This window comes from Panicum virgatum, chromosome 6K (genome assembly GCF_016808335.1).
Source record: "Panicum virgatum strain AP13 chromosome 6K, P.virgatum_v5, whole genome shotgun sequence".
Taxonomy (NCBI): Eukaryota; Viridiplantae; Streptophyta; class Magnoliopsida; order Poales; family Poaceae; genus Panicum; species Panicum virgatum.
The window spans coordinates 37,712,401-37,737,967 of NC_053141.1; the positions used below are offsets into that span (position 1 = coordinate 37,712,401).

At 48.5% G+C, this 25,567-nt stretch overlaps 1 protein-coding gene and 2 long non-coding RNA genes across 6 annotated transcripts; 2 read left to right on the top strand and 1 right to left on the bottom strand.

Annotated features, from left to right (window-relative positions):
- The first annotated feature begins 86 nt into the window (after positions 1 to 86).
- Positions 87 to 2,983, top strand: LOC120712501. The gene is made up of 2 exons (XR_005690911.1): positions 87 to 786; positions 1,034 to 2,983. It is a non-coding gene; the product is annotated as an uncharacterized LOC120712501 (long non-coding RNA).
- A 10,852-nt stretch (positions 2,984 to 13,835) lies between these two features.
- Positions 13,836 to 20,677, bottom strand: LOC120712502. Of its 4 annotated transcripts, none has more exons than XM_039998290.1 (12): positions 20,171 to 20,677; positions 19,712 to 20,053; positions 19,319 to 19,470; positions 19,039 to 19,212; positions 18,147 to 18,320; positions 17,649 to 17,941; positions 17,443 to 17,537; positions 17,161 to 17,342; positions 16,890 to 17,063; positions 14,452 to 14,529; positions 14,182 to 14,337; positions 13,836 to 14,094 (listed from the first exon to the last, which is right to left on the bottom strand). In XM_039998290.1, exons 1-12 carry the CDS (start codon positions 20,511 to 20,513, stop codon positions 14,071 to 14,073), a joined length of 2,187 nt encoding a protein of 728 aa, XP_039854224.1. In that variant the 5' UTR covers positions 20,514 to 20,677; the 3' UTR covers positions 13,836 to 14,070. The 4 variants fall into 4 exon arrangements, with proteins under 4 accessions (XP_039854224.1, XP_039854221.1, XP_039854225.1 ...); XM_039998287.1 differs by having other exon boundaries at positions 14,452 to 14,604; positions 20,171 to 20,676; XM_039998291.1 differs by having other exon boundaries at positions 14,452 to 14,604; positions 19,712 to 20,058; positions 20,171 to 20,676.
- Positions 20,678 to 23,890: 3,213 nt separating this feature from the next.
- LOC120639204 lies at positions 23,891 to 24,941 on the top strand. Its single transcript, XR_005661322.1, has 3 exons — positions 23,891 to 23,954; positions 24,019 to 24,764; positions 24,839 to 24,941. It is a non-coding gene; the product is annotated as an uncharacterized LOC120639204 (long non-coding RNA).
- Positions 24,942 to 25,567: the final 626 nt, after the last annotated feature.

A 25,567-nucleotide genomic window follows, 5' to 3' on the forward strand; every position in this document is an offset into this window, starting at 1 on the left:
TTGGCTCATCTTTACGGTCGCAGCCAGCAACAGGCTACTCGATGTCCCACGCAATCGCAATTAATTGCAGGCCACCACCTTGTGGCTCTCTTGTTCTCCACATTCATTTTTTTCTCTCCCACGAGCTCCCAGCAACCTTATCCTTACGCACCTGTGGCTCTCATGTTTTGCCCATCCATCCCTTTCTTCTGTCCCAGCGGCATCTCCTGGGCCGAGCCGCGGCGAGGGCGCACGGCGGCCTCATGGTAGCACCTTCTGGGGCGGCCCCGGCGAGGGCGTGCGGCATCCTAGCACGGGCGCGGCGGCGGACCCCAGGGGCGAGGCGGTGCCCCTGCGTTCCTGGGCTTCACGGTGGCCCGTCGCAAGGATCCGGCCAAGTTCGTCATGGATGCCGAGATCGACGTGGTCGACGAGGAAGCCCGGCCGACCTCGCCTGGGCGTGCATGCTCATCCTCAAGGCAGCCGTGCTAGCGCGAAGCCGATCTCAGGGTCAAAGGCCAGCCGGCCAGGAGAGCGACGCGGCACGGGTTCCGCAGCGGAGCGAGACGACGCTGAAGAGGCCAGGAAGGCGACGCGCGCGCGGGCGGTGATCCGGCGGCGAGGCACGGGCGTGCTGCGGCGGCACGGGTTCGGGCTGCGGGCATCTCAGGAGTCATGCGTGGGGGAGCAGGCCTGCTTGTGGGTGTGGAGGCCGTGCTACAGGCGTGAGGAGGAGCTGCTAACGCTTGGTCTGCAGCTGGCAGAGGAAGCAGTGGCTGCGGGGGCGCAAACCCAATCCTCTTTATGGTCATAAGCATTCAGTACTTTGCACTAGGCATTTTTATCAAATAGTAGAAGCATTTTCAGTACTTTGCAATAAGCATTTTTGCCAAATAGTAGATAACTAATGCTTTAGTTATCTAATGAGGTTTCATTGGCATCCTGTGTGTCCGGTCGAGGTTTTGATTTGGGGGGTTTCGCGTGGTGTTTGTTTTTTGGAGATGGTCAGGGAGTAGGATACTCGTGTGATCATCCCCGGTTTGGTTTTTTGCAGCCATCAGTAGAGCACGTGCTTGGATCATTCTGGGTAAACATTGTGGCCATGAATCGTAGGTGAGCTACCTCATTGCTGGGATCATTTTCGAAATATGTTCCACACTGTATACTAAGCAACTTTTTGTATTTTAGCACAGGCATTAACCTGATCATAGACAGGCAATAATATTTTATTAATTAGGCAAAGTACCATTTATGTGTTGGCTAATTTATGGGTACTTCTAATGTGTTTTTTTGCTCCCATTTGATATGATTTGCATATCAATTTTGTGTAGATTTTGCAATATGCTACTCGGCATACTAGATTAGTTCTAATTATTTTGTAGCTCTTATTTGGTTGGATTGACACAATAATAGCTACACCTTTTTGTTCGTCAGCCTACATCGTTCCACAAACCTTTATCTCTGTTTTGGATTAGCAAATCAGCAGCTTAGCGTTTAAGCTTTGAATTGCCTTTTTAGGACAACATCAGTTTTTAGGCTCCCCACATGTAAAACTAAGCACAAGCTTTTAAACTTTTCACTTTGTTTGATGACAGCAACTTCACCACTATAAAAATCAGCTAAGTTTTGCTGTCTTACATGCTATTTCTGAACATGTCTTGTTTTTTTGACAAGTATTTCTGAACATGTCTTACATGTTCAATAACTCTGAATAAATATATGCTTACCTCTTTTAATGTAATTGCTTAAGCACACATACTTATTCTTCTATGAAAATAAATTGTTAAGAGAACTAGAGTCGGCTGAGGGGCTGAGGTTTGCATAAGTCTTTACCTGGAGCCACAAAAATGCTATGTAGACAACTTATCCTAAATGAACATGTAAGTTATTCATTTTAGTTTCAGCATTTTTTCTGGTCTGATTTAGCATTTTCATGTGTATATTTCTACAAGAGAAATGAACATCTCACCTTGGTTCTTGGATTGTTATTTTGCTGTTTTATATCATAACTTGCTTTATCCCTATCCATCACGTTTTGTATTGGTATGTACTGATAGAAAGGGTCCTAGTTAATGTGATTGCATGAGATTATTTTATTTTTCATCCCAAATAGATGTATGCCATGTGATGTTCAGTTCTTATGAATTGGGATCGTCGGCTGTGTTGTCACCATTTCAATAATCGACATAGATTTTTTCTTACCTATTGTGTGGTACTAGACAAATAAACCATCACCTAGTGTGAAATCTGAATTTTTAAATTATAATTATTTAGGATCATGTTCATCCTGCAATTTGTGGATGTTCCATTTTTTATGTTATGGAGAAGCAATGTGATATGTTCGTGGCATCAACAAACGGCCTTCTTGATCTCTTTTATTTTCCAGTTCCTTTCTAGATTAAACTCACATTCATCCATCCCCTTTTTTCCTGAGTCTATTTTTCTGCATGCATTTTTGGCTATTTCTGCATGGTCATTGGCATTTCCCATTTCTGCATGGCAGTTTTTTTTATCTTGCAGACCTGAATCTGATTGCATGCATGTTCATCATTAGCATTTTAGTGAATTTTAATAGGCATTTAAATACTATCTAGCTAGCATTTAAAATGTTCACACAAAGCAATTTAGAAATATTTACGCATTTTGTCGCTTAGTGCATATGTGTTGCATGCAACTTTTTTCTCATTAAGCAACAATATTATTTCGGATTAAGCAAAACAATACATTTCAGCTAACCGCTTTAGGTACAACAGCAAAATTTAAATTGCTTTTTGTTCAGAGCTTACCTCTTGTGAATTGGCTAATTAGTAAGTTGGTTAAACATTGCATTATCAGTAAAAATACGGCCTTGTTCTTGGAATGTTCTAGGAATATAGTTGTTGGAGGGCATTACAGTGTAAATTACGGGGATTGGTAGGTGAATCGTCACCTATAAATAACCGGATCATTGTACATTGATGGGACACATTGAATAGATGGAGAGAATTCTGCCTGATTGTGTGAAGCCTTCGTGTTTGGTCTTGTCTTGTTCTCTTCGCCGGGTGCGCTCTTCCCTCACTGTTGTAGTGTTCGTTCGATCCGGAGGCACTCTCCACCAACAACATGGTCCCGAAGGGTCCGGGCTCGGGCTTCGATCCAGGTCGATATCGGGGTCGCACGGGCGGCCCCAGCACCGGAGCGGTAAGAACTCGGGGTGTAGAGCATATGCTTGCGCATCTTCCGCGCAAACGGCTGCGCGATCGACATCAGCATCGTGCCACGCCTGCCGCCTTCCGCAGATCACACTCCGCGCGTCGTAGCCAGGCCCGATACGGCCACGGACTGGCGACCTCAGCGGAAGCAGACCTGGTGCGGGCGCTAGGGCCGGTGCACCATTGGTAGCAGCGTCCTCGGTGGGGCTTGCTGCATTGCAGAAAGGTCTCGACGTGGGTGTTCCTGACCACTAGCCGGGCATGAGGCTGCTTGGCGGCGGTGTAGCGAGGAACTCTCAGCCTTCGGGACCGCGGCGAGTTCCACCAAGTGCCTGACCTTGTGTTGGAGGTCCTGCTGCGCCGGGTCGTACGGCTCGCGGAGTGCCTGCAGGAGGATTGCCGCCGCGGCGATGTTCTGGCCCACACGGAACTCCTACGGAAGCTGCATGCGGGCTTCGTTGAAGATGTTGCAGTGGACCCCGTGTGCCCGCTGGCGGGCAACCCCGACGGGGTTTCCCCCCTTCAGTTCGGAGTGAGGTCGGGGAGGAAGGTTCGCTGGTGGAGGCGCCTGCCCTGGCGGCGCGCGGAGCTCATTGGCGTGAGCCTGCGTGTTGGCGAGCGCCTGCGCGCGGTGATCCGGAGGGGTGTACGTCGTATTGGACGGTTCCGCCACCGGTGGCGGTGGATCGCGCGGCGCGGTCGGCATCGCGCAGATGCGCCTTGGCGTCGACGAGCCGCCGAGATAGTTGTCCCATGTGCTGGAGGCGTCACTCAAGGGGTCCTCGTCGCACAAGAGGTTGTGGATGGAGGCGAGGCAGCTCACCGTCATGCCCACGAACTGCATCATGGACTGATGCTCACGCATGGCCTTGCATGTAACAGCCCAAGGGAACAGTGTTGGGCCGGTACTGTAGCAAACGGGGTACTGTAGCCGAATTGGGCTGGGCCTGATGTCGGTACTGTAGCTCGAGTACTGTAGCACGTCGGGTACTGTAGCGTCGCAACACTGTTCACCCGCGGGAATTGTCCCATACTGAAAACCGACTGAGAGCCAGACCAATTTAAATACCGAGTCACGGGAAGCTAATTAATTCCGGATCGATCTTTTTTGCTCGAAGCGAGGACGAAAGCGCAAGAGGATTAATTAGTAGGTGTGGTTTACTCAACTTGAAGAGTAGATCTTAGCCGTTATCCCGGGCCGGGTCGTTACAGTGGTATCAGAAGTGCGCGGGCATGAGCACGGGCGCGTGGGGGCGCAGATGCCAAGGCATGTGGACGGGCGTTTGCGAGGCATGGACGTCGCACAGGGACTGTTGGCACTGGACGCACGGACGTGGCACATGGGACCGTTAGCACTAGACGTATGGGACGTGGCCAAGAGAGGAGATCCTGGTATTTAGGTTGGTCTGGTACTCGACGGGGACGTCGAGGGGAACAGTGTTGGGCCGGTACTGTAGCAGACGGGGTACTGTAGCTCGGGTACTGTAGCCGAATTGGGCTGGGCCTGATGTCGGTACTGCAGCTCGAGTACTGCAGCACGTCAGGTACTGTAGCGTCGCAACACTGTTCACCCGCGGGAATTGTCCCATACTGAAAACCGATTGAGAGCCAGACCAATTTAAATACCGAGTCACGGGAAGCTAATTAATTCCGGATCGATCCTTTTTGCGCGAAGCGAGGACGAAAGCGCAAGAGGATTAATTAGTATGTGTGGTTTACTCAACTTGAAGAGTAGATCTTAACCGTTATCCCGGGCCGGGTCGTTACATTGCACGACTCCCAAACGTAGGAGCTCGCGGAGTTCGCTAGGCCGAACACGAGCGGCCCGAGGGGCGAGCATTGCGGAGGCAGCGGAGATCCGCCGGCGAGCTGCTGCGAGACGTTGGCCAGAGACTAGAGGACTAAGTCGACGTCTTCGGCAGCCGGGTTGGAAGCCATTGTGAGCATGATGAGTCGAAGCACCGCGCGGGTAGGCCACGACGGACTGCGCTTCTTGATGCGCCGGCAGAGTGTCCGGTGGCGCCTTAGCCTGATGGCTTGGGAGGTGGAGGAGGTAGCTCCTCTGGATCCTCTGGGGCTGCCGGGGTGGCCTCCTCCTCCTGGAGGCGGAGGGTACTGAGCTGGTCGGTGATGAACTCCAGGCTCCCAAAGCAGAAGCTCTGGGACGGCTGGAAGGGTGGAGGCGCCCACAATCCATCGCGAGGGATCGCGGGGAACACCAGAGTGCCAAAGCGAATCATCTTGCCCTGGCTCGCTGCTGGAGCGGCAGTGGGGGTGAAGGAAACTATCCGATTGCCGAAGCGATGAACGCGCGAAGCGCTCCCAACGGACGGTGCCAATCTGTCGGTTCCGAAAATGGCCAACAAATAAACTACTCGATTGCTCGTTTCTCACGCATTGGATCAGAATGGTCTAGCACACAATGACTCAAGGGATTTAGACTAGATCGGGCCGGAAATGCCCTATGTCCAGTATGGGGGGTGGTTCTCTTGCTCTATTGCTCGTGCCCAGGTGCTCAAAGTTGGAGGGGAGCTTACAAGCTTTCAAGCAGTGAACTATTCAATCCTTTTTCTATGTGAGAGGGATCCCCCTTTTATACTTCAAGGTGGGACCCCCCTAGTTACATATCTCTATCGTGGTGTTCTTTCCCGCTAGGAGTTCTCTGTTCTTGTCAGTTGGGGGGTCTCGCTTCGTCGGTCGGGAGTCGAGGAGCTTCCTCAGGTTGGTTTTCTTAGGCGAAGGTGGAACAAGAGGGATGGTTAGCGAACGACAATTATACAAGTGATATCCAGCGTTTGGCAACGGAATTTCATTTGCATAACCCAGCGAAAAGAAAATCAAGGAGTCATCCGGGCCTTTCTTGAGTGTGTGACCTTGAACCAAGTACGCCTCATCGATCATAACTCGTGGCTCCTCAATGAAGGGAACGGGGCTCTCATCTAAGATTCCCATGTTTGAAGCGATGCGGGTAACCAAAGAAGTGCATTCAATAGGACCCGTCATCCGAAAATTTGTGAGCCATTGCTTAACCATTGCTTGTGCGGGGGAGATTCGGATCTTGTTGACCATGGCGTATAATATGATCAACTCATCATTCCACACTGGTCGTGGATCATCTCTTGGAAAGAGAGTGATAGCCACCCACTTGTGCATCAAACAAAGAGTCGGATTTTGAATGTCATTGCACCGAGGTGCAAATTTGCCATGAACAACTTGACCCGAAGTCAAACCCCAAAACTCGTGTCGATCAAAACCGCGGTAAGCTTTTGCAAGGGAAACCGGCAAGCGCGCGCTAAAACCAAGGAGGTGATTGAAATTTCTCCAATTAAAATAGCGTTCAACTCCAAAAAGTTGGAAAGAAACACCATCGTCCACCTCCCGAAGAGTGCAAAGAAACTGGATGGTGAGGAGATGAGAACCATTCTCCTAAACCGGCACAAAACCATCTCATAACCGCATGCCAAACACGAGTGACGTCAACGTCCATACCTGTTTTCTCGAGAAGGTCCGGATCGAAGGCTCTGGTATGACCAAAGCTTCGATTCTTGATCATGGCGTAGGCTTGACGCTCGCGGTCATCTCGCAAGTCAAGGTATGGTGCATCATCCTCATCTATCTCCATGTCCTCGGCTTGCGGTTCTGCAGCTTGCTCCTCGAACTGTTCTTCTTGTTCATCTTGCTCATAGTCCATCGTGGTTGGTGTTGGTGCAGGTTCGGGGGAATGATGAGAGCTCCGGAGATCTTACGTCCTGCACCTCTCATGCTTGCAACAAGAACGAACAAGAACGAACGAGAACAACTCGATTCGGGTTACGTTAGTGAAATGAAAATGAAACTCTTACCCGAAAGTTGTTCCTCCAAATGCGTAGACAATCTTGCAGCAAAGAAATGAGAGAGAGTGTTCTTGCAATCAAACTTGAGCCAAAATCCAATGGAAACCCAAGCAAGAATGTGTGAGAGGGAGTGAGAGTGAAGAGAGTGAGCATGAGAGCTCATCACCCCTCTCTCGGCCTCTATTTAAAGAATCCGGGCAAGTGCACCTGAGGAGAAACCAGGCACAACGGTCAGGAAGCCGTTGGAGAAGGTGGGGCCCAGGAGCCGTTGGCCCTAGGTCGGCCGACCTGTGGGGTCGGCTGGCCCCAGGGTGGGCCCCCTGGTGCCCCCTTTTGGCTTGTTGCTTCCTCAACGATTATAAACTTCGAAAATATGGTGCACGGCCAAAAGTTTGCTCGAAAAGATGTCCAAATTATTTTTTTCCAAAGGATTTTAAAACTCAGAAAATATTTTTGGTATTTTTGTGAAAAGGAAAAAGTGCTAGTAAAATTCTAGCATGCAGAAAACAATTTGAAAATTTCAAACATGCAGTGGAGAAATCAAATAAGGTGCAAAGAAAATTTGAAAAGGCGGAAAAACAAATATGAGATAAATACCAATTTACCTTTGGCAAGGGTGCGTCGTTTTAAGTCCGACGTGCACGACTTTTCTCCACCGTACTTACCATTCATCGGCTCGTCCTGGAGAACTAGACGAGGCCGAACTCTCGACCTTCCGCCACACCTTCTTTGCTTTCTTCTTTCTTTTGGGTGTGGAGGGTTGGTGTTCTGGCTGGGGTCTTGGTGCACCCCAGAGTGCTTGCCCTTCACTGTCTTGTTGGATCATGAAGCGCTGCTCTTTCCTCTTCTTAAACCTGAAAAACATGTCCTCTCGTTCGACGCGGAAATGGATTTCTCCTTTTCCGACATCGATCCTTACCTTGGCGGACCTTAGAAAAGGTCGCCCAAGAACGAAGGAGTCTCGTACTCCATATCCATTACCACAAAGTCAGCAAGGACGAAGGAGTCTCGTACTCGTACGAAAATGTGTTCGGCTATCCCTTCTGGATACCGAATGGTTGAGTCTGCAAGCTGTACGAGCATAGTTGTTGAGGAAAGAGCAAGGTATTCAAGCGCTTCATATATTACCTTGGGCATTATGTTTATGCTTGCCCCCAGATAGTAAAGGCATCGCTCGAAATGTTTGATGTAGATTGAGCAGCTGATCATGGGGACCCCTGGATCTTCTTGCACAGCTGCCGCCATGCCATCCCAGACGTCGTTCCTTGGGGGAGTGTACCTACCTATATGGTTATTGCGTGGTGGCCTTCGGGACGAGTTACCCCGTCCGGTAGACACCATGCTGACATTTTCTACGGGAGTCTCGGGTTGCCCCGGGATCTTCCCGCTCTCAACAGCAGGTAAAGCAGCAGCTATTTGTGCAAGCTGGGTTTTGATCATTTTATTGAAACTTAACTGATTTTTAAGCATTGACGACAAAGTTTCAAGCTTAACATTTAAATTTTCCAGGGATTTGTCATTGGCCAAAAGCTTTTTATTTATATTTTCGTTAATTTTTACTTGGCCAAGAACAAGATCTCTCAAGGGAGGTTGGTTCGAATTGAAATTCAAATTGTAAGAAGGATTATAGTTGTTACCTCCCTGGAATAGTGGACGTGGTTGGTTCCACCCCTGGCCTCCTTGTAGTGGACGGTACCCGTTGTTGTTGTTATTGTTGAGGTAGGCGCAGTCTTCACAGGTTTCGGGGCAGTCGTTCCCCGAATGTCTATCGTTACCACAGACTTCGCTCGTGAAGTGTGAACCCATGGCGTAAACAGGAGCATGGATCCGTTGTTTGCTCCCTTCCTCCATCTTCTTGATTAGGAGGTCCAGTTTCGTGGCAATCATATCTGTCTTCTTGATTAGGTTGTATGCATGCCCTTGGTGCGGGGTTGGAGTCGTTCATCGCTCCACCCTTGATTGGAGACCATCTTCTCAACCAATGCTTTGGATTTGGCAGGTCGAGGAAGGCTCCTCCAGTAGTGGCATCAATATTGGCTCGAGATGTCATTGTGAGCCCGTTGTAGAAGCTTTGTAGGACGAGCCACTCGTCCATGCCGTGGTGAGGATAGGCCAGGATGTATTCTTGCAGCCTCTCCCAAGCTTTTGGGATGGATTCCATCCCCGTATGCTGGAAACTTGATATTCTTCCACGAAGGGCATTTGTTTTGCCCCACGGGAAGAATTTTGCGAGGAACGCCTTGGAGCATTTGGCCCAGGTGTCGATGTCCTTCTCCTTATAAAACCACTGTTTTGCCTTCCCCAGGAGGGAAAAGGGAAACAGACGAAGCTTGATTGCATCTGCAGCGACACCCCGTATAACAACGGTGTCGCAGAGCTCCAGAAAGTTCTGCAAGTGTGCATTTGCGTCCTCATTCGGCTTGCCACATAATGGGCTAGCCTGCACCATGTTGATGAGGCTTGATTTCAGTTCGAAGTTCACGTCCCCGACATTGATGTTGGGGCCAGTGGCCACGTTGTCGGTGGAGGGGACGGAGAACTCGCGGAGAGTCTTTTCAGCCATAGCCTTAAGAACGAGTGGTGCTTCCGAAATGGATTCCTGTGCTAGGAGGATAGCGAGAGGAGGAACGACGCGAGGTCATGCCCTTCTCACAAGCCTCTCTGCATTGTCTATGTAGTTTTCCGGCAGGGAGAAACCAGTCATACACTACCCATGTCTTTTTTTCAAATAAAAAATAAAAGAAGACATAAAGTGACATTAGCCTGAAAGAGTAAAGACTATATCCTGAGTACAAGGCCTAAGTTAATATCAGCACAATATCTTTGTTCACATGCCGTCCCCGGCAACGGCGCCAGAAATGCTTGTTGACATTTCTTAGCACAATCACTGGGAATGGTTAATCCCCGGCAACTGTGCCAGAAATGCCTGTTGACGGTCCTTAGTGCAATCACTAGAAATGAGGGCGCCGAACCCATCCTAGCAACTGCACCCAAGGGGTGCCACTCTCGTGGTATAATCAATACGATTACAGATGGATCCGCAAGCGCACGGATATACCATTGTAGCATTTCACCCGGAGAGTAAGGGTATCGTCATTTATTTGTGTCCCAAAGGACGGCAGCAACAAAGGTATTGTACTCAATATTAACCATGACATTGTACCTCAAGCAATAGGCAATCTTCTAACAGGGGTAAGTCCAGATAAAGAATAAGCAAGGGTAATGCGACACAGCACACAGCCAAACTCCAAGAGGAAGGAATAAAAGAAAGAAATGACAAAACAAAGGTCTATTCTATCCTACGTTAAGTCAGCTGGAGCTTAGGCTAGGTTAGGTGTCCTAGTGCTTCTATCCAAAGCTGGGGTCATATTAGATCATGGTTAGGATTACAGGTGCCAGGAAAATGGGATAGCGGGGAGAAGGTCCTGCACCAAAGTACATCCAGTCCCGTTACCTCTTTGCATGAACTCCTACACCGAACCCGAACGTCGAGGAGTACGCTAAACGCAACATAGCTGTTACACCAGACGGACAGGGCTGTCACCACCTGTTGTCTACCCCAGTCACACCGTGGAGCACGGTCATATCCGAAGGATCCCGCAAACCCGAGCACCACGCTCGTGTATGAAGTCACTACTCTAGTGCCCCCAGGTCTCCCACCCTTCGGATGGACAAGTAAAACACTAGAGTAAGCCCGAAAGCACAACGAACCTCTATCCGTACCCGGATCATCTGGCCTAACCAAGACCATAGCATAACTCATGAACGAACTAAGCATGGATTGATAAACTATCAAGATAGTAAAGCAACCATGGCATAACTCTATATTATGAATAGAAGTCTGACAAGTCGGATACAAAGCCATACCGGGAGCTGAGGATTGCTCAACGACCCCGAGGACGACTTGCTCGCTAAAGAAGAAACTAGCCTACCTCCACTACCTAGCTAATAGAGCAAAAGAGAGGAGAGCCTTCTTGGAGAGAATGGAATGAAGTGTGTGTGTGTGTGTTGAGATGAGTGAGAGGGGGCCCTATTTATACTAGTGGAGGTCGGTTCCTGCCAAATGCATGTATGGAAGGTAATCAGGAAACTTGGGGGCGACTCCTCCTCGAAATGCACCTGGACGGGAGGCCGGCCAGGTTTGGCCGACCCAGGGGGTCGGCCGGCCCCACCTGGCCACCTCTCGTCCTCATCCTTCTCTGGCAGGCTGACATGTGGGCCCTGATATCTTTCCTTGTGTGCATTATGCGTGGCGCGCCCGTTAGCTCTGCCAGATGGGCCCTCTTTGTAAGTGGGTGACGCCGGATGCGATATTCTATGTAGTTGTATGGCGTCTGCTGCGTATTTTTGTCTTATTCCGTTCTTGCTCATATGAAATGTACAAAACTCGAAAATAACTGTGGAGCGAGGTTAGTGATACAAATATGTGAGTAAGGCATGTAGTTTTCCTTTATTATTGAGTATAGTTGACGGGTGAAAATGGCACTTAAGCACCGTCAACAGTCCCATCCCGGTCAATCGGGATGGTTGCCTCACTCGGTCAGGGCTCATTGGTCGTCTCTCCGTCTGTTCGTCCGTATGGCCTCTGCACGTCCTTTCCTGCACGGCTTCTGACCCGAGGACGGCACACCCGTTGAGGGGTGCCCTGCCGTCGCCAGGCGGCCTCGCCCTATCACAGTCGTTTGGCGTAATGGAGTAGCGTCAGCACAGCCATGATTATGGCTTGCGGGGTGTTGACGCAAAATTCAACACACTAAGCCCAGGACCACCGTTCGCCAAGCCCAGACTGACGAAACAAGCATGGCAGTCCATTTGACCTGTAAATTGACAAGAAATCGGCAAACGTTAAGTTAGAGAGCGTATCGGCTAGAATTTCGAAATTCTCTCACACAGGTGTATCGGCAAAGCTCTACCGATCCCAGAAAGCGACAAAACGGGCAGATAAATTAATGCGAGCGCAAGCGCGTACCGGCAAAGACTACCGATACAGAAAATGACAGATCGGCAAAGTTAAGCCGATGTGCACATGGAGCGATATAAAAATCACGAATGTGTGACTTAAATAAAGCTACTCGAGAGCAACACGTAAAACAGATCTAATCAGCTTTATGATAAATTGATTGGTAATTCAAGTTAAACTAGCCGATTGAACGTGTTTCACGCTGGATAAATTAGATAAAAACTAAAACTATAGGAAAAAACCTACAAATCTAGCGGATACCGATAAATTGTGAATTAATCTAAACGAGACGACAGCAATACGCCCAAAGTCAAAGCTTAGACAAATTCGATAACTTTTGAATAGATCTGAACGAAGCAACAACGATTCGCTCATATGCAAAAGCTCAAATTTACTCGGTAAATGAATGCTCACCAGCAAATCAAGTCACTCGAATGTGAGACGTCCTTGATCAAACTCGAAAGAACTCGCCGAAAAGAAAATAGTGAAGCCGTCGAGAAGAAACTAAATTGCAAGGAAATTGTAAATGTTTGCTGTATTGGATGTGTATTAAATCTTCTTAGGACCCGTACATCAACTATTTATAGACCTAAGCTAACCGAGTTCTAGCCGATCACGGCAAATATAAAACTTGGTACAAAAGAAAACTATTTCTAAAAATAACTATCTCCGAACCGAATCGGGACTCTATCGGAATCCGGACGAATCACGACGACCCTCCTGTCCAATGGAAACCTCCATTGGCAACGCCGCCATCGGTCGGCCCTTTCATCAAATGTGTTGTCTTTCCCCAAATCAGCAACCTTCTCCAATCACCTCGACACGTGTCAAAAAATGGTGTCAACACGGGTGGAAGAGTTGACCCCCCTCCCGTGTTTCATCCGCGGGTACGGGTAGGTGGCACAGTTTGTACTGTGACCTTGTCAGCAGGCCCTATTCGAGAGTATGGATGCATACCGCGGGAGTGGGCGGTACGTACGGCGAAATGGGAGTTGGCTTGATCGGCACGCCCACCGTCCCGAGTGGCGTGCTTGGAGCGCAAGGCTCGGGTCGCGTAGTACGGGGTGAGTACGGGCGCTCCCTCAGTCGGGAGGCTGCCACGTGTCCCCCTCTCCTGTTAGGAGGTCGGAAACGAGATGGGCCACTTGGCTTCCCTCGGTGCCCATTCGGGCCCCTTGTGGGCTTCGCCAGGGAGCGCCCAGAGGTCGGCCCAGCATCCTGTTGAAGTGGGCCCATTGGGAACCCCGGGTATTTACTCCCGACAAAAATCAATGAAATCAATGAAAAATTGCATAATAAAAATTTGAACGTAATTCGTTGTAGCAATTTCCAACCAAAGATTAGGACTAAACAAGATCTAATTATAAAATTAATTACACAAATGAACGAGAAATCACGAGACGTATCTATTAAGTCTAATTAATCCATCATTAATGGTTGTTTACTATAGCACAGACATTGTCTAATCATGGTCCAATTAGGCTTAAAAGATTCATTTCGCAATAACACCCGAGGTTGTGGAATGAGTTTTGTCAATTATCCATATTTAATACTTCCAATTAGTAGTTAAATGTTCGAAGTTACTGTAACACTGTAAAAATTTGAGAATCTAAACCAGCAAGTGGTTTTTTCACGTTCGCTTGGTCCAAATAAATTCGCATAGGACTACATGCCCAAATTCATAAAATACCCTCTGATATCAAATTACAGCTATCCACGTGCCCATTAAGGAGAATTCCGCATGACGAATCATCTAAGACCGGTGCAGTGTCACCCACCAGAGTTTTCACAGATTTATTTTGCACAATATAGTATCACGATTGATATTAAAGATCGAACGGCGCCACATACGGGTTGACTGGTTGTACTAGCTATTGGATTGACATGCTTAACCCAGCAGTTTATTAAACAAGATCGAACGGTACCACATACTGGTTTTACTATTTGATTGACACGGCATAACCCAGTAGATCAAACACAGATCTCCGAAGCATAAAAATGTATTACAAAACAGACTAGGACCATATAGCTAGTGTTCCAGGCTGGTAAAAGAATAGACATCAAATCCATGTGGATCCCATCCTTGATCCAATCCGGCATTGTTTAGTCATGGCATTGCATCATCCTGTGCCTGCAGTGGAAAGAATAGAATCAATTAGACAATTTTTCATGAGGCCCACACGGCACAAAAAAATAAAATAAAAAAAGTATTTTCCACTATATAACCTTGCAATATGCTGGTCATAACACCCAAGATTTTATTCCGGGTCAAGTAGGAAACCTCTAGTCCACACGGCTTGGAAAAGCTCAAGGTAACAAGCTTGTTCTCTCTCTTAATCCAATCGCACAACTCTTTTGCCTCATTTGCCATACCCTTGAATTGAATACATTTATCATTTTGCAACCAGTGCCAATATGAGTAGGTAATTTACAGAAAAGAAATGGATCGATGCTTGCTAAAATTCAGCGCACACAGGTAGACACTAACCATCATTGCACCGGCAGAAGCAAAAGATTGGTGTCCTTTGAGAAGGCCCAAGGCGCATATGCGGATTACGCTGCTCAGCTGGATGAATTGAGAAGAAGGCTTAGCACCATGCTTCAGCAGCTCACAAATCAGTTCAGCCTCCTTCGCAAGACACTTGAAACCAACACAAGGCATTAGTAAAAAAAAAAGAGTAAAATGCACTGGGGGTCCTTAAACTAGTTGGTCTGTTCTGTTTAGGTCCATGAACTTCGAAAATGCATTTATAGGTCCACAATCTATTCAAGTGTGTCATCTAGGTCCAATTCAGCCACGCCATACCCTAGAAGCTGATGTGGCAGGTTGACTGTGCGGTGATGTGGATCCTTACATGTGGGGCCCCTATCCATCACGCCTCCGCCTCCGCCTCCCTCTAGCCGGCGGCGCCCCCTGCTCTCTCGGCGCCTCCTCCCTCTCCGGCGAGCAGGGGCCCGGCCCTCCCTCCCTTCGTCTCCTCTCTCTCCCTGCGGCGAGCTGCCCCAGCCCTCCCTTCCTGCCCCGGCCGCGAGCCGTCCCGTCCCCTCCGGCGGCAGGGGCGCGGGGTGGCGGCGAGCGCGCGCTGCCAGCGGCGGCGGCTCGCGCGCAGGGCCAGCGGCGGAGGCACGCGCGCCCAGACCCATGGCGGCGACGGCGGCGCGCGCAGCCCCCTCCTCCCTCCTCCCTCGCCGCGCGGAGCCGCCCCCTCTTCCTCCCTCCCTCCCGGCGGCCATGGGCTTGGGCAGCGGTGGGCGGGCCGGGGCGCGGCTGCAGCCGCGGCGGACGCGCGGCGACCTCCTCGACCCCGAGCTCCGGCGGCGTCCCGACCCCCCTCTCTCCGTCCGCTTCTCCCCGCCCCTCTCTCTCTGTCGGAGCTCTCCCGCACGCCGCCGCTCCGCCCCCTGCTCGCACGCCGCTGCTGCTCGCTGCTCGGCCCGCGCGCGCATGCTCGCCGTGGCCTCCTCCGGCCTCCACGGCCACCGCCTCCTCCGGCCTCCCCGGCGAGGATCCGCACGGCCACCACCTTCCTCCTCCCTCGCGCAGCGGAGCAGAGCTCCTAGAAGACCGCGCGCTGCCCCCTTCCTCCTCCGCCGTCCTCGCAGTGCCCGCCTGAGCTCCGCCTGCTCGCGCTCGGCCGCAGCCAAGCCCCGCCGTCAAGCCTGTCATCCGCGGGGCCATGGCGGCCGGCATTCGCCCTCCCCTGCTCCCTCTGTCGCGCAGCGGAGGCGAGGCGAGGCGCCCCCATCACCGGCGCCACTCCTCCCCCTTCGCCCCCTCAGCTCGCGCGCGCGCGCCGGCCGCTCGCAGTGGAGGCGTGGCGAGGCGAGGCGCGGCCGGCGAGCCGCGAGCTCGCGGAGCTGAGGTAGCACGCGCTCGGGCCACGGCGGGCTCGCGGAGCGGCGGCGGCGTGCGCTCGGGCCACCGGCGCACGAGGTCGACAGCCACGCGGTGCTCTCTGCCCCCGCCGGCGGAGGAGGGAGGGAGCAGAGTAGGGGCGGCGGCACGGGAAGGACGCCGGAGGAGGGGATGGGGAGGAAGAGAGAGAGAGGCAGTCCACGTTGGATCTAAGTCCATGTCGGATCCGAGTTGGCCGTCCACGTAGACGGTCTAGGGTATGGCGTGGCTGAATTGGACCTAGATGACACACTTAAATAGATCCTGGACCTAAAAATGCATTTTCAAAGTTCATGGACCTGAACAGAACGGCTCAACTAGTTTAAGGACCCACAGTGCATTTTACTCAAAAAAAAAAACTGTAGGAAGAATCAAAGAAATCCCATATATTCCACCCAAAGAACTGCTTCACTGAAGGTTTATGTGCTGCTGAGATGGATGGAACTTGTCCATCCATTCGTGGTTTATGTGGACAAGTGAAACAGTAAACATTTAAAACTTGGGTTCACAAGGCCATACTTAAATATTGTGCAATGAAACCTGTCAATATTTTATATCCCTCCCTCAACATAGGTCAAAGTTCAAGAATTGAGGGTAACACTCAACGTTGCTTGGCCATCCAATGAGATAGGCAAGGATTTCAACTACGATAAAACAAGTGTGGAACCAAGATTGGATAATCACGCTATTAATTCTTAGCGCTGGTTATATAAAAGTTTGAACCAGTTCATGCAGTTGCCAAATTCAAACACCGTCAAGGCAGTGTTTCAAGATTACATGAAAGATACAAGATGATTGCCTTTAATTTGCCACAATGAGTAATACATCACAATGACAACATGACAGTGGGACAAAGGTTTTCATTTCCTTGCCCTCCCAGCATGATTTTCATCCCCCACCCCTCTTTAGCATTTTTTTTTAATAACAGCGGCACAAATTCAGTCACTTGGATTCAGAAAAGAATAGCATTCCAGTGGTACATTAAGAAATAGCATGTTTTGTATCTGTTCAGGCAAGGTAGGCACACATACCACGAAAGCAATGGCAGAAGGAAGATGCAATTCAGCCCCTGAGCCACAGATTAAAAGTGCATGCTCCTTGATCAGGCTACTCTCCATGATAACATTGAGTGCTAGGGGTTCACCAAACCTATGCAACACTTGAGTATTCAACACAGACAGGAGTTCCTCCTCCATCTTGAGACACTAATTTTTTTTAAAAAAAATGAGTTTGAAATATGTTACACAAACATCTTCAGTAAGATCATCAGTGGTTTAGTAAAGATGCAAGAGGGTTACTAACAAATTTGGCAACAGCAAGAACCATGTCAGTAACATTTTGCAGATTTTTAGCAGCAGCAGCAGCAGCAACGAACCGAAAAGCACTGCTTTCATAATACTTCTCAAAGTAGCTCAAGTCAGACAACTCAACAAAATTGTGTAGTGGCATCCTTTCCCAACACCATATTTTACCCAAATCGTCTTCTGAAAACAACACCAAAACAACATTACATATGAAGTGCAATGCAAGGGAATTAAGAAAGCTCATAAGAATCATAAGTTTTGTGATTAGCTTATTTCTTACCTTCTTTCCTCTTCCTCTTATTACTCTTACAACCGACATTCTTACTATCTTTCCACTTGTTACTCTCCTCACCACCTTTCTTATAGTGAGAACCCCTGGTAATAATGCAGACAAATGGCATATTATTACAATGCTTGTCACCAAGTAGTAACAAGCAAAGACCACACAGAGCTGCATCAAGAACAAAACAAGTGGACCATCCATACACTGTGCTGTTTGCTGCTCCATCAGCAGCAATATTATCCCCATCACCACCAGGACTGCTTCTAGCAGGTTCTTCCTTAACAGTAATGTGCTCAGCAGCAGGTTCTTCCTTAACAGTCTTGTGCTCGGCAGCTAAAGAATTTTTTAGTATGCGGTTGACCATAAAATCCAGGGTATGGCGCCGGATATCATTGCAGTCCCACATCTTACTAGGTATGGGAAAATCATCGAAATCAATACGCTTCTTATTTTTATGCATCCACGAACACATCATTTCAGCTTCCTTTGCCATACCCTTAAATTGAAGCCACCCGTTAGTATACAATTAGAGCCGACAAGTTAGTAGTCAAAAAATTGTGTAAAGTGCAGTTCATAAGGCTCAAGAACGGATGGATGATATTATAAAGTTTGACAGATGATCCATAAGTGGTGATCATTGGTTTGCCAAATGGATGGATGAATGATAACATTAGATGGGTTTTTTGAAGGGAAGCACGTACCAACATAACAGCAGATGCAGAAACAGAATTGTCCCCAGTGCAGTTCATAAGGCCCAAGGCACACAAGCGTATCGCTGTGCACTGGTTGATTAAATAATCATCAATGGGTGCTTCAAGCCTCAGCAACTCACACGTCAGGTCAGCCTCCTTAGCAATACACTTGAAACCATGGTTCTGCATTAAGTATACAATGACCATAAAAAGTTCGAGCAAAATAATAAAAAAAACATCCAACTCGTCCAGGAAAATTTAGATGCTAATTTAACCTTAACAAAATAGGGAGCCACCAATTTCTTCCAGTTGGCCTACTGCATTTCTATAATGCACCAAAATATTTCAGCTATTTTACCTACACTGTATACACCAAGTTGGAGAATGCTAGACTGCCAGGTTGTCCTACATTTCTATAATGTACCTAAATATTTCAGCTATTTTAATTAGGGTATATGTACCAAGTTGGATAGTGCTAGACTACCAATTCAAGCTACATATATGGATGACAAATAAAGGGTAAAAATTGAAGAACCAGGACAGATATACTGCCTTGCATCTACTCTGTTACTCCCACAGGGTACTACACACACTAAAGAAATGCTTTAGGAGAGAGTTACTGTGATCTCGTGAATGAGCATAGTAATTATCGTAACTCAAAGTGGCCAGCTATATATAGTCATGTAACAGTAAGTTTGAGTAGAACTAGTTTTCCAGGAGACAATGACAGCCAGACATTGATAAAAATGGTTCAGCTATAGTTGGGACAACAGATTTATTTTTCAGCTAATTGTCCAGACCAGATACAGAGAAACTACTACATAACATATTTTCATGGTCAAATATACATACAAGAGAAATGCTTGGTGTGTTATAGCCAGGCCATGAGGAATGAACATACCAACAAAGCCGCACCAGACACATCAGATAATTTGCAACCTGCTGGGTGGATGACTGAACGTACAAGCTTCTGGATAAGGCAACTCAGAATGATTGATCTCTGCATCGGCAAGCTCAACTTCTCTTCAGGCCTGGCCATCAAATCAGATACAAGTTGCTCCTCCTTCATGAGACACTGCTTGATTAAAACCATGGATCATTAAACAGGAGTAGCATATAAAAACGGGTGCGTGGTTTGGTAAAGTGGCACGCATCGCAGCACACGAGGGTTAATTACTTACAGCCACAGCGGCATTAGATAGGCTCGTGTCCGTAGTCGCTGCATGCACATTCTGACGGTGATACTCTTCAAGGTATGTGGTATAGACAGACATTGTCACGTTACACCCTAATTGAAGCAGCCTGTCCCATCCCCATAATTTCTCCAAGAAGTCTTACGAAACAAGTAAAAATGCAGAAGAGGCGAGAAGAAATCATCATCAGAATAGATATGGTGGCATGCGTGCTCTTATTCATGTTTGTCGAACAAATTAATCTATAGAGTAGATAATAAAGGATAGATAATAAAGGACAAACGCCCCGATCTTGACAAATTTTGGATGCTAAACGCCCCATAATCAAGGAAAAATTTGAACTAAAAAGTAGTACAAAAAAATAGCAAACGAATGATATACCATGATACTCGACAATGTGTGGAAGAGGCCTCTCCTTAGTAGTTTTACCGGACTCCTCCTCCTCCTCCTCCTCCTCCTCCTCCTCCTCTTCCTCCTCCCCCATCTCCATCTCTGCGATGCGATCCTCCTCCTCCTCCTCCTCCTCCTCCTCCTCCTCCTCCATCTCTGCGATGCGATTAATAAAATACTCCTTCTCTAGTCGATCTCCCTTGCTCATTGCCACGACCACCTTCGTCTTCGCGAGGTCGACGGGACAGGGACGCCCCGCTGAAGGGGAGCCGTGGGCCTCCATGGTCGTGGCCTGGGTTTGCGGCGCCTCCCAGATGCAAAGACAACCCCGATCTGATCTAGGGTTTCCGATACCGATGTTAGAGCAACTCCAAAAAAACATGTATCTCACCCCTAAAATCTTTTTTGGAAGAAAAGTGAAAAAAACGGAGTCCAACAGACAGCGCAAACCTTCCCCAATATTTTCGCGACGCGAATATCCAATGCCTCGCCGCGCATATTTTCGCAGGCTCTGCGGCCCCCAATCGCCCCTGCCGCGGAACAGGTCGCCGGCAGCCGCGGCTCCAGGTCGGAACGGGAGCGCCACCGGCCGCCGCGGCTCCAGGCCGAAACGGGCGCCGCTAGCTGCTGGAATGGCGCCTGTCGTACCGGTTCCTCGCCATCCTCTGTGCGCCTGATGCCTTCGTCGCCGGCGGCAGCCGCGGGGAGGAAGCTCGTCTTGCAGCTCGCGGCGCTCCTCTCCACTCGCGTCTGTTCTTGGCCAGGCTCTCTCAGGATGGCGGCCTTGCTGCATCTAGGAGGAGCAGCACGGACTGCTGCACATGGGACGGCGTCGCCTGCAACGCAATCAGGGAGGTCATCGAGGTCTCTCTGAGTGGCAGCCTCCCATTGGAACTTATGCTCTCCAGCAGCATGTGCACGAGCATGAGAGAGGAGAGACGGAGAGAGAAGGGAAAAGAAGAGCACGGGAGAGGAGGGGATGCACGGACAGATCGATTTGCGTCCAATCGATTAGGATCAGGGGCAAAATAGGTAGTTCATGTGCCTGATTTGAAATATTGGGGATAGTTACTGTGAGTTGATATGTTTTTAGGGAAAAAAGAATTTAGCATAGCCCCAATACATCCCTGTTCGGCTGCACTAAAACGCAGCCGCGGCTGGCTGGTTCCGTTCGGGCTCGAACTCGAGCTGACAGCGCCGTTCGGTTGGCTGGTCCAGCTAGGCTGGGCTGGGCTGGAGATGGAGGTGGGAAGGATCGGGCACCTGACGCTTGTGTACACGCGACGGCAGTTGTGTCGCTGGCTGTTCGGCCATAGGGCCCACGTGAAGCTTCTAGGCCTATATGTCAGTGGACGTTCATGAGGAGCGCTGGCCAGCGCATCGGTGAGAGAGCGGCTTATCCACCAGCCCAGCCCAGCGATATTCTACCAGCCGAACGACAGAGCCCGCGGGGTTGCCAATCCAATCGCCGTGTGTTGCTGTGCTGTCCTCTTCTTCCGTCCAATCTTTTTTGGGGGATAAGTTTTTAGCAACCTCTTGTGCAGGGATGAAAGGGGGGAAGGAGAGGGGGAAGGCAGGAGAGACTTGGAGCGACAACGGCCGTCCGATGCGTCGAACGGACGAGGTCACTCGCTATTAGTTGGGCCTGCGAGTTCAGGAACCCTAGCGAAGAAACGCAGGCCTGCCTGGGTTTCAGAACTCAGGCCCGTGCGACGCCTACAGAGAAGGGCGGTTTTTTATTTTTATATTTTTTATTTCCGTTTTTTTATAAAAATATATTTTCGATTTGGAAATTTACAGAAATATACCCCGGCCGCCCCGCTGCCGGTCGGCCGGGACCTGGCCGCCCAGCTGCCGGGCGGTAGGGGCATACTTGCAAAAAAACGAAAAAAAATTGCAGACAGGTCCCTAGGGACCGGTCGCCCGGCCGCCCGGCTGCGGGGCGGCCGGCCCCCACCCTTATAAGGTGTTAGCTGCCCCTCCGCCCTCATTTGCCTTACTAAAAATCCAAAAAAAAAAGAAAAGAGAGGGAGGGAGGGAGAGGAGGGGTGAAGGAGAGGCAAAGCGGCGAAGCCCTGTCGGATTTTCAAGCCGGCGACTTTAGGTAACTAAAATTTTCCGCATTTTATAAATAGATTATGTTGTAATTATTTTTTTGAAACAGTAGGTTAACAATCAGTTCAATTATTATTAGGAGTGATTAGTGGTACATTTAGATGCATTTACTTATAGTGATTAGCGTTGATATAGTACATTAAGTGTTAGATTTAGTATTAGAAAATATTAAAAAATTGTTAGAGAAGTATTAGAAAATAAAAAAATGCAAGATAATATTAGAAAATTGTAGAAAATTGTAGAAAATTATAGAAAATTGTAGAGAATGCTAGAAAATTATAGAAAATTGTAGAGAATGTTAGAAAATTGTAAAAAATGTTAGAAAATTATAAAAAATTATAGAAACTATTTTGTTGAAATAGTAGATTAACAATCATTTTAATTATTATTAGGGCTGATTAGTGGTACATTTAGGTGTAGTTACTTGTAGTGATTAGTGTTGATATAGTACATTAGCAATCTAATTAATTAATCTTAAAAATTGCAAGATAATATTAGAAAATTTCTAAAATGTTACAAAATATTAGAAATTATTATTAATGGTTAGAAAATCTTATAAATTATTTAGGAAATATAAGGAAATATTAGAAATATTTAGATGTGTGTGATTGTATTGTATTGTTTTGATCTTACGTGGTAGGTATGACCGGGGTTACTCCTGCATTGCTGGACCCAACAATAGACTCGGGTCACCGGTCCTTCCTTGCGAAGGTTCAGCACCAAGAACTAAACGTGCCGCGTCCACGTCCACCTGCAGAGTTGGTTGCTGTAGATCCACGATGGGTGCCCGGGTGATATGTCGTATATTTTCTGTTTTTATCCGTTATACATTTCGTTATATAATGTATTAACATTTGAGCACTGTATGATGCAGGCTGAGCGAGGCAGGTCTTCTCACTGTGGCTCGTCTTGCTGAGAGTGTTTTGGTGAAGCTAGACAGGTCTCTACTTTCAGCTCTCGTTGACAGATGGAGACCCGAGACACACACGTTCCACCTCCCTTGTGGGGAGATGGCACCGACCCTGCAGGACGTTGCGATGATGCTTGGTCTTTCTATCACCGGAGATGCTGTCGGGCCCCGCGTGGTACCTTCTACATGGCTGGAGGATCTTGAGGAACGTTTTGCAGGTGTTGCCACCACGATTGATCCCGAAGATTTCAATGAGCACCCACAGTCGAAAGGCCCTTCCAAAGTCATGGCTCCTACAGTTTTAGGTACAATTTCGTACACAACGATGTGTTGATGTATTTTATGGCTTTGAAATAAGTCATGTGTTTCTTATGTTTATATGTTCGTACTTCATTGCAGCCGGATCTATTGGCAGCCGATGCTGATGACTACAGCGTGACTAGATCACTCGGGGCATACCTGCTGTGGTTATTTGGGTACATCATGTTCAACAACTCACACGAACACTGTGTGGATAGGGTGCTTCTGCCCTACGCACAGGAGATCGCCGATGCAGATGAGGATGCCATACCCTTATATAGTTGGGGTTCAGCGGTTCTTGCATGCACATATCGTGGGCTCTGCAAGGCATCACGACAGAATGATAGGAATGTTGTCCTAACGGGGTGCCCAATTCTACTACAGCTTTGGTCTTACGAGAGGATTGCTATCGGTCGTCCCATGATTGACCAGTCACCGTACACGCCGGATATGTACGGTGACACGGAGGACGACAGACCCACCATGGGGATTCTCTGGTACTCTCGATAGGTATGGACCCGATAAAAATTTATATTCTATGCGTACTATGGTCATACATTTTTCCATCAATACCTTTCTTATGGATGCATAATTTTTATTTTTTCAGAAAACATGGGCACATGTACAGACCCGGCGGTCTTATCCTGAGTTTGTTGCCGAATTTGATCGATTGACCCCAGAAGACATTGTGTGGGAGCCATACAGTCCTTCGGCTATAGCCGCACGTGCACCGCTTGGGATATCTTCGGTGTGCACACAGGACCAGGTCCTATGGATGACTACTGCAGCTTTGGTGTACGACATTGCAGTTGAGGCCCACTGCCCGGATAGAGTCATGAGGCAGTTCGGTCGACGCCAGTCTTTCCCTGTGTCTTCAGCGTTGGATCGTGTTCAGCGCCACGATCATAGGTAACAAAAATGTATGAGCACCCATGTACTAATAACGTGAAACTAATTTCTATTTAACGTGCAGTTTATCAAGGGCTGGGCATCCTTTCTCGATAATGTGGGTCACTAGATTACAACCATGGGTGGCTGCGTGGGATGATGCAGACGAGCAGTTGGCTGAGGATACCGGTCCACACACTGAGCCTTCGTTTCGGGCGTACCTGACCTGGTACGAACCGAAGACTCGTTGCCGTTTGACGTATGTTGACATGCATCCACAGCCACATGTTGTGACTTCGCAGGATCGCTATGCACGACACAGGGATAAGGCATTAGCTGGGGCGGTGAGTAAATGTTGACGGCATTTTCGATCTTTTAATATTTGTATACTAAGTTTTTTTTTGTTGCAGTTCGAGGCATGTAGGCTGCTTGAATTAGATTGCTCACTGAATGTAATGAGGATTCATGGCGGGTCTACAATGAGCGTGCCGGCACAACTCGAGGCCTGGACCACTCAACGTGATAGAGCCCGAGGTATCCTTCAGGCCTTTGGTACGCGGACGGAGTACGAGGATTCCTACGGATCGTCACAAGCGTCGATGTCGGTTCCTTGTGGTCCCGCATGGCAGCAGCCTCCCTTATACCACCGACAGTACGAAGGTATTGTGTGATATTTACCGATCCGTATGTTTATATGCAGTATTTAAATACGACTCCATACAGGGTACGGGTACCCCGGTTCTCAGTCCTATGGAGGGCCAGGTGCCTCACAAGGGCCTCCATTTCAAGGAACCTAGTTTACCTCTATGCCACATGCTGGAGGGACTTTAGGTAAATATGTGCTGCATAATTTTAGTTGCTTATGTTTTATGGTCGAAGGCTCATACGTTATTATTTATACTCAGGATCACAACAGTTCACCGGAGCGGGGCCGTCTTCATATCACCCTATGCCGTCACCAGGAGGATATGAAGGAGCTTCTTCCTATCCACCACCACCACCACTTCCATCACAGGGTACGTACAATAATTTGTACGGAATTGCATTCACCTTTTGAATGTTGCTTAAATTTTTTTTTGTGATCTGTAGGGTGGTCTGAAGACAACGCTGCGGCCTCCTTGGAGGAGTTTACACAGTTGTTTGCTACGCCTGCCCAGGACGATGATCCCAGCTTGCATACACCTCTGGCTCAGTTACGCCGTCTTGCCGGAAATGTGGGGCCACCGGAACGTCATAGCTACCCTACAGATCACGTACACGCACAACGTAAGAGAGGTCGGAATGGTAGGGGTGGTTAGTTGTTTGCACTTGTTTCTCCGGTGGCATTATGGACTGTTTCGACTGTTCGGATTATGGTTGTTTTATGATTGTGGTAGTTTACTTGTCATTTGTTTCTATAGATATTATTGATGTGAACTTGTTATGTCTGTGGGTTCAATAATGCTCATGAAATAAGGGAAGTTCTTGCGAATTTTTTCCGTGATTTAATGAAGGACAAGTTAGTTGCGGGAGGAGTTAGCGGCCGAGATCCCGCCGACGATGATGACGACTACCGCATACAGAGTAAACTTCGTGACACGCTCGTATAGCTCAAAATAGGGACCATAGTGTATCTAGCTGCGAGTACGAGATCA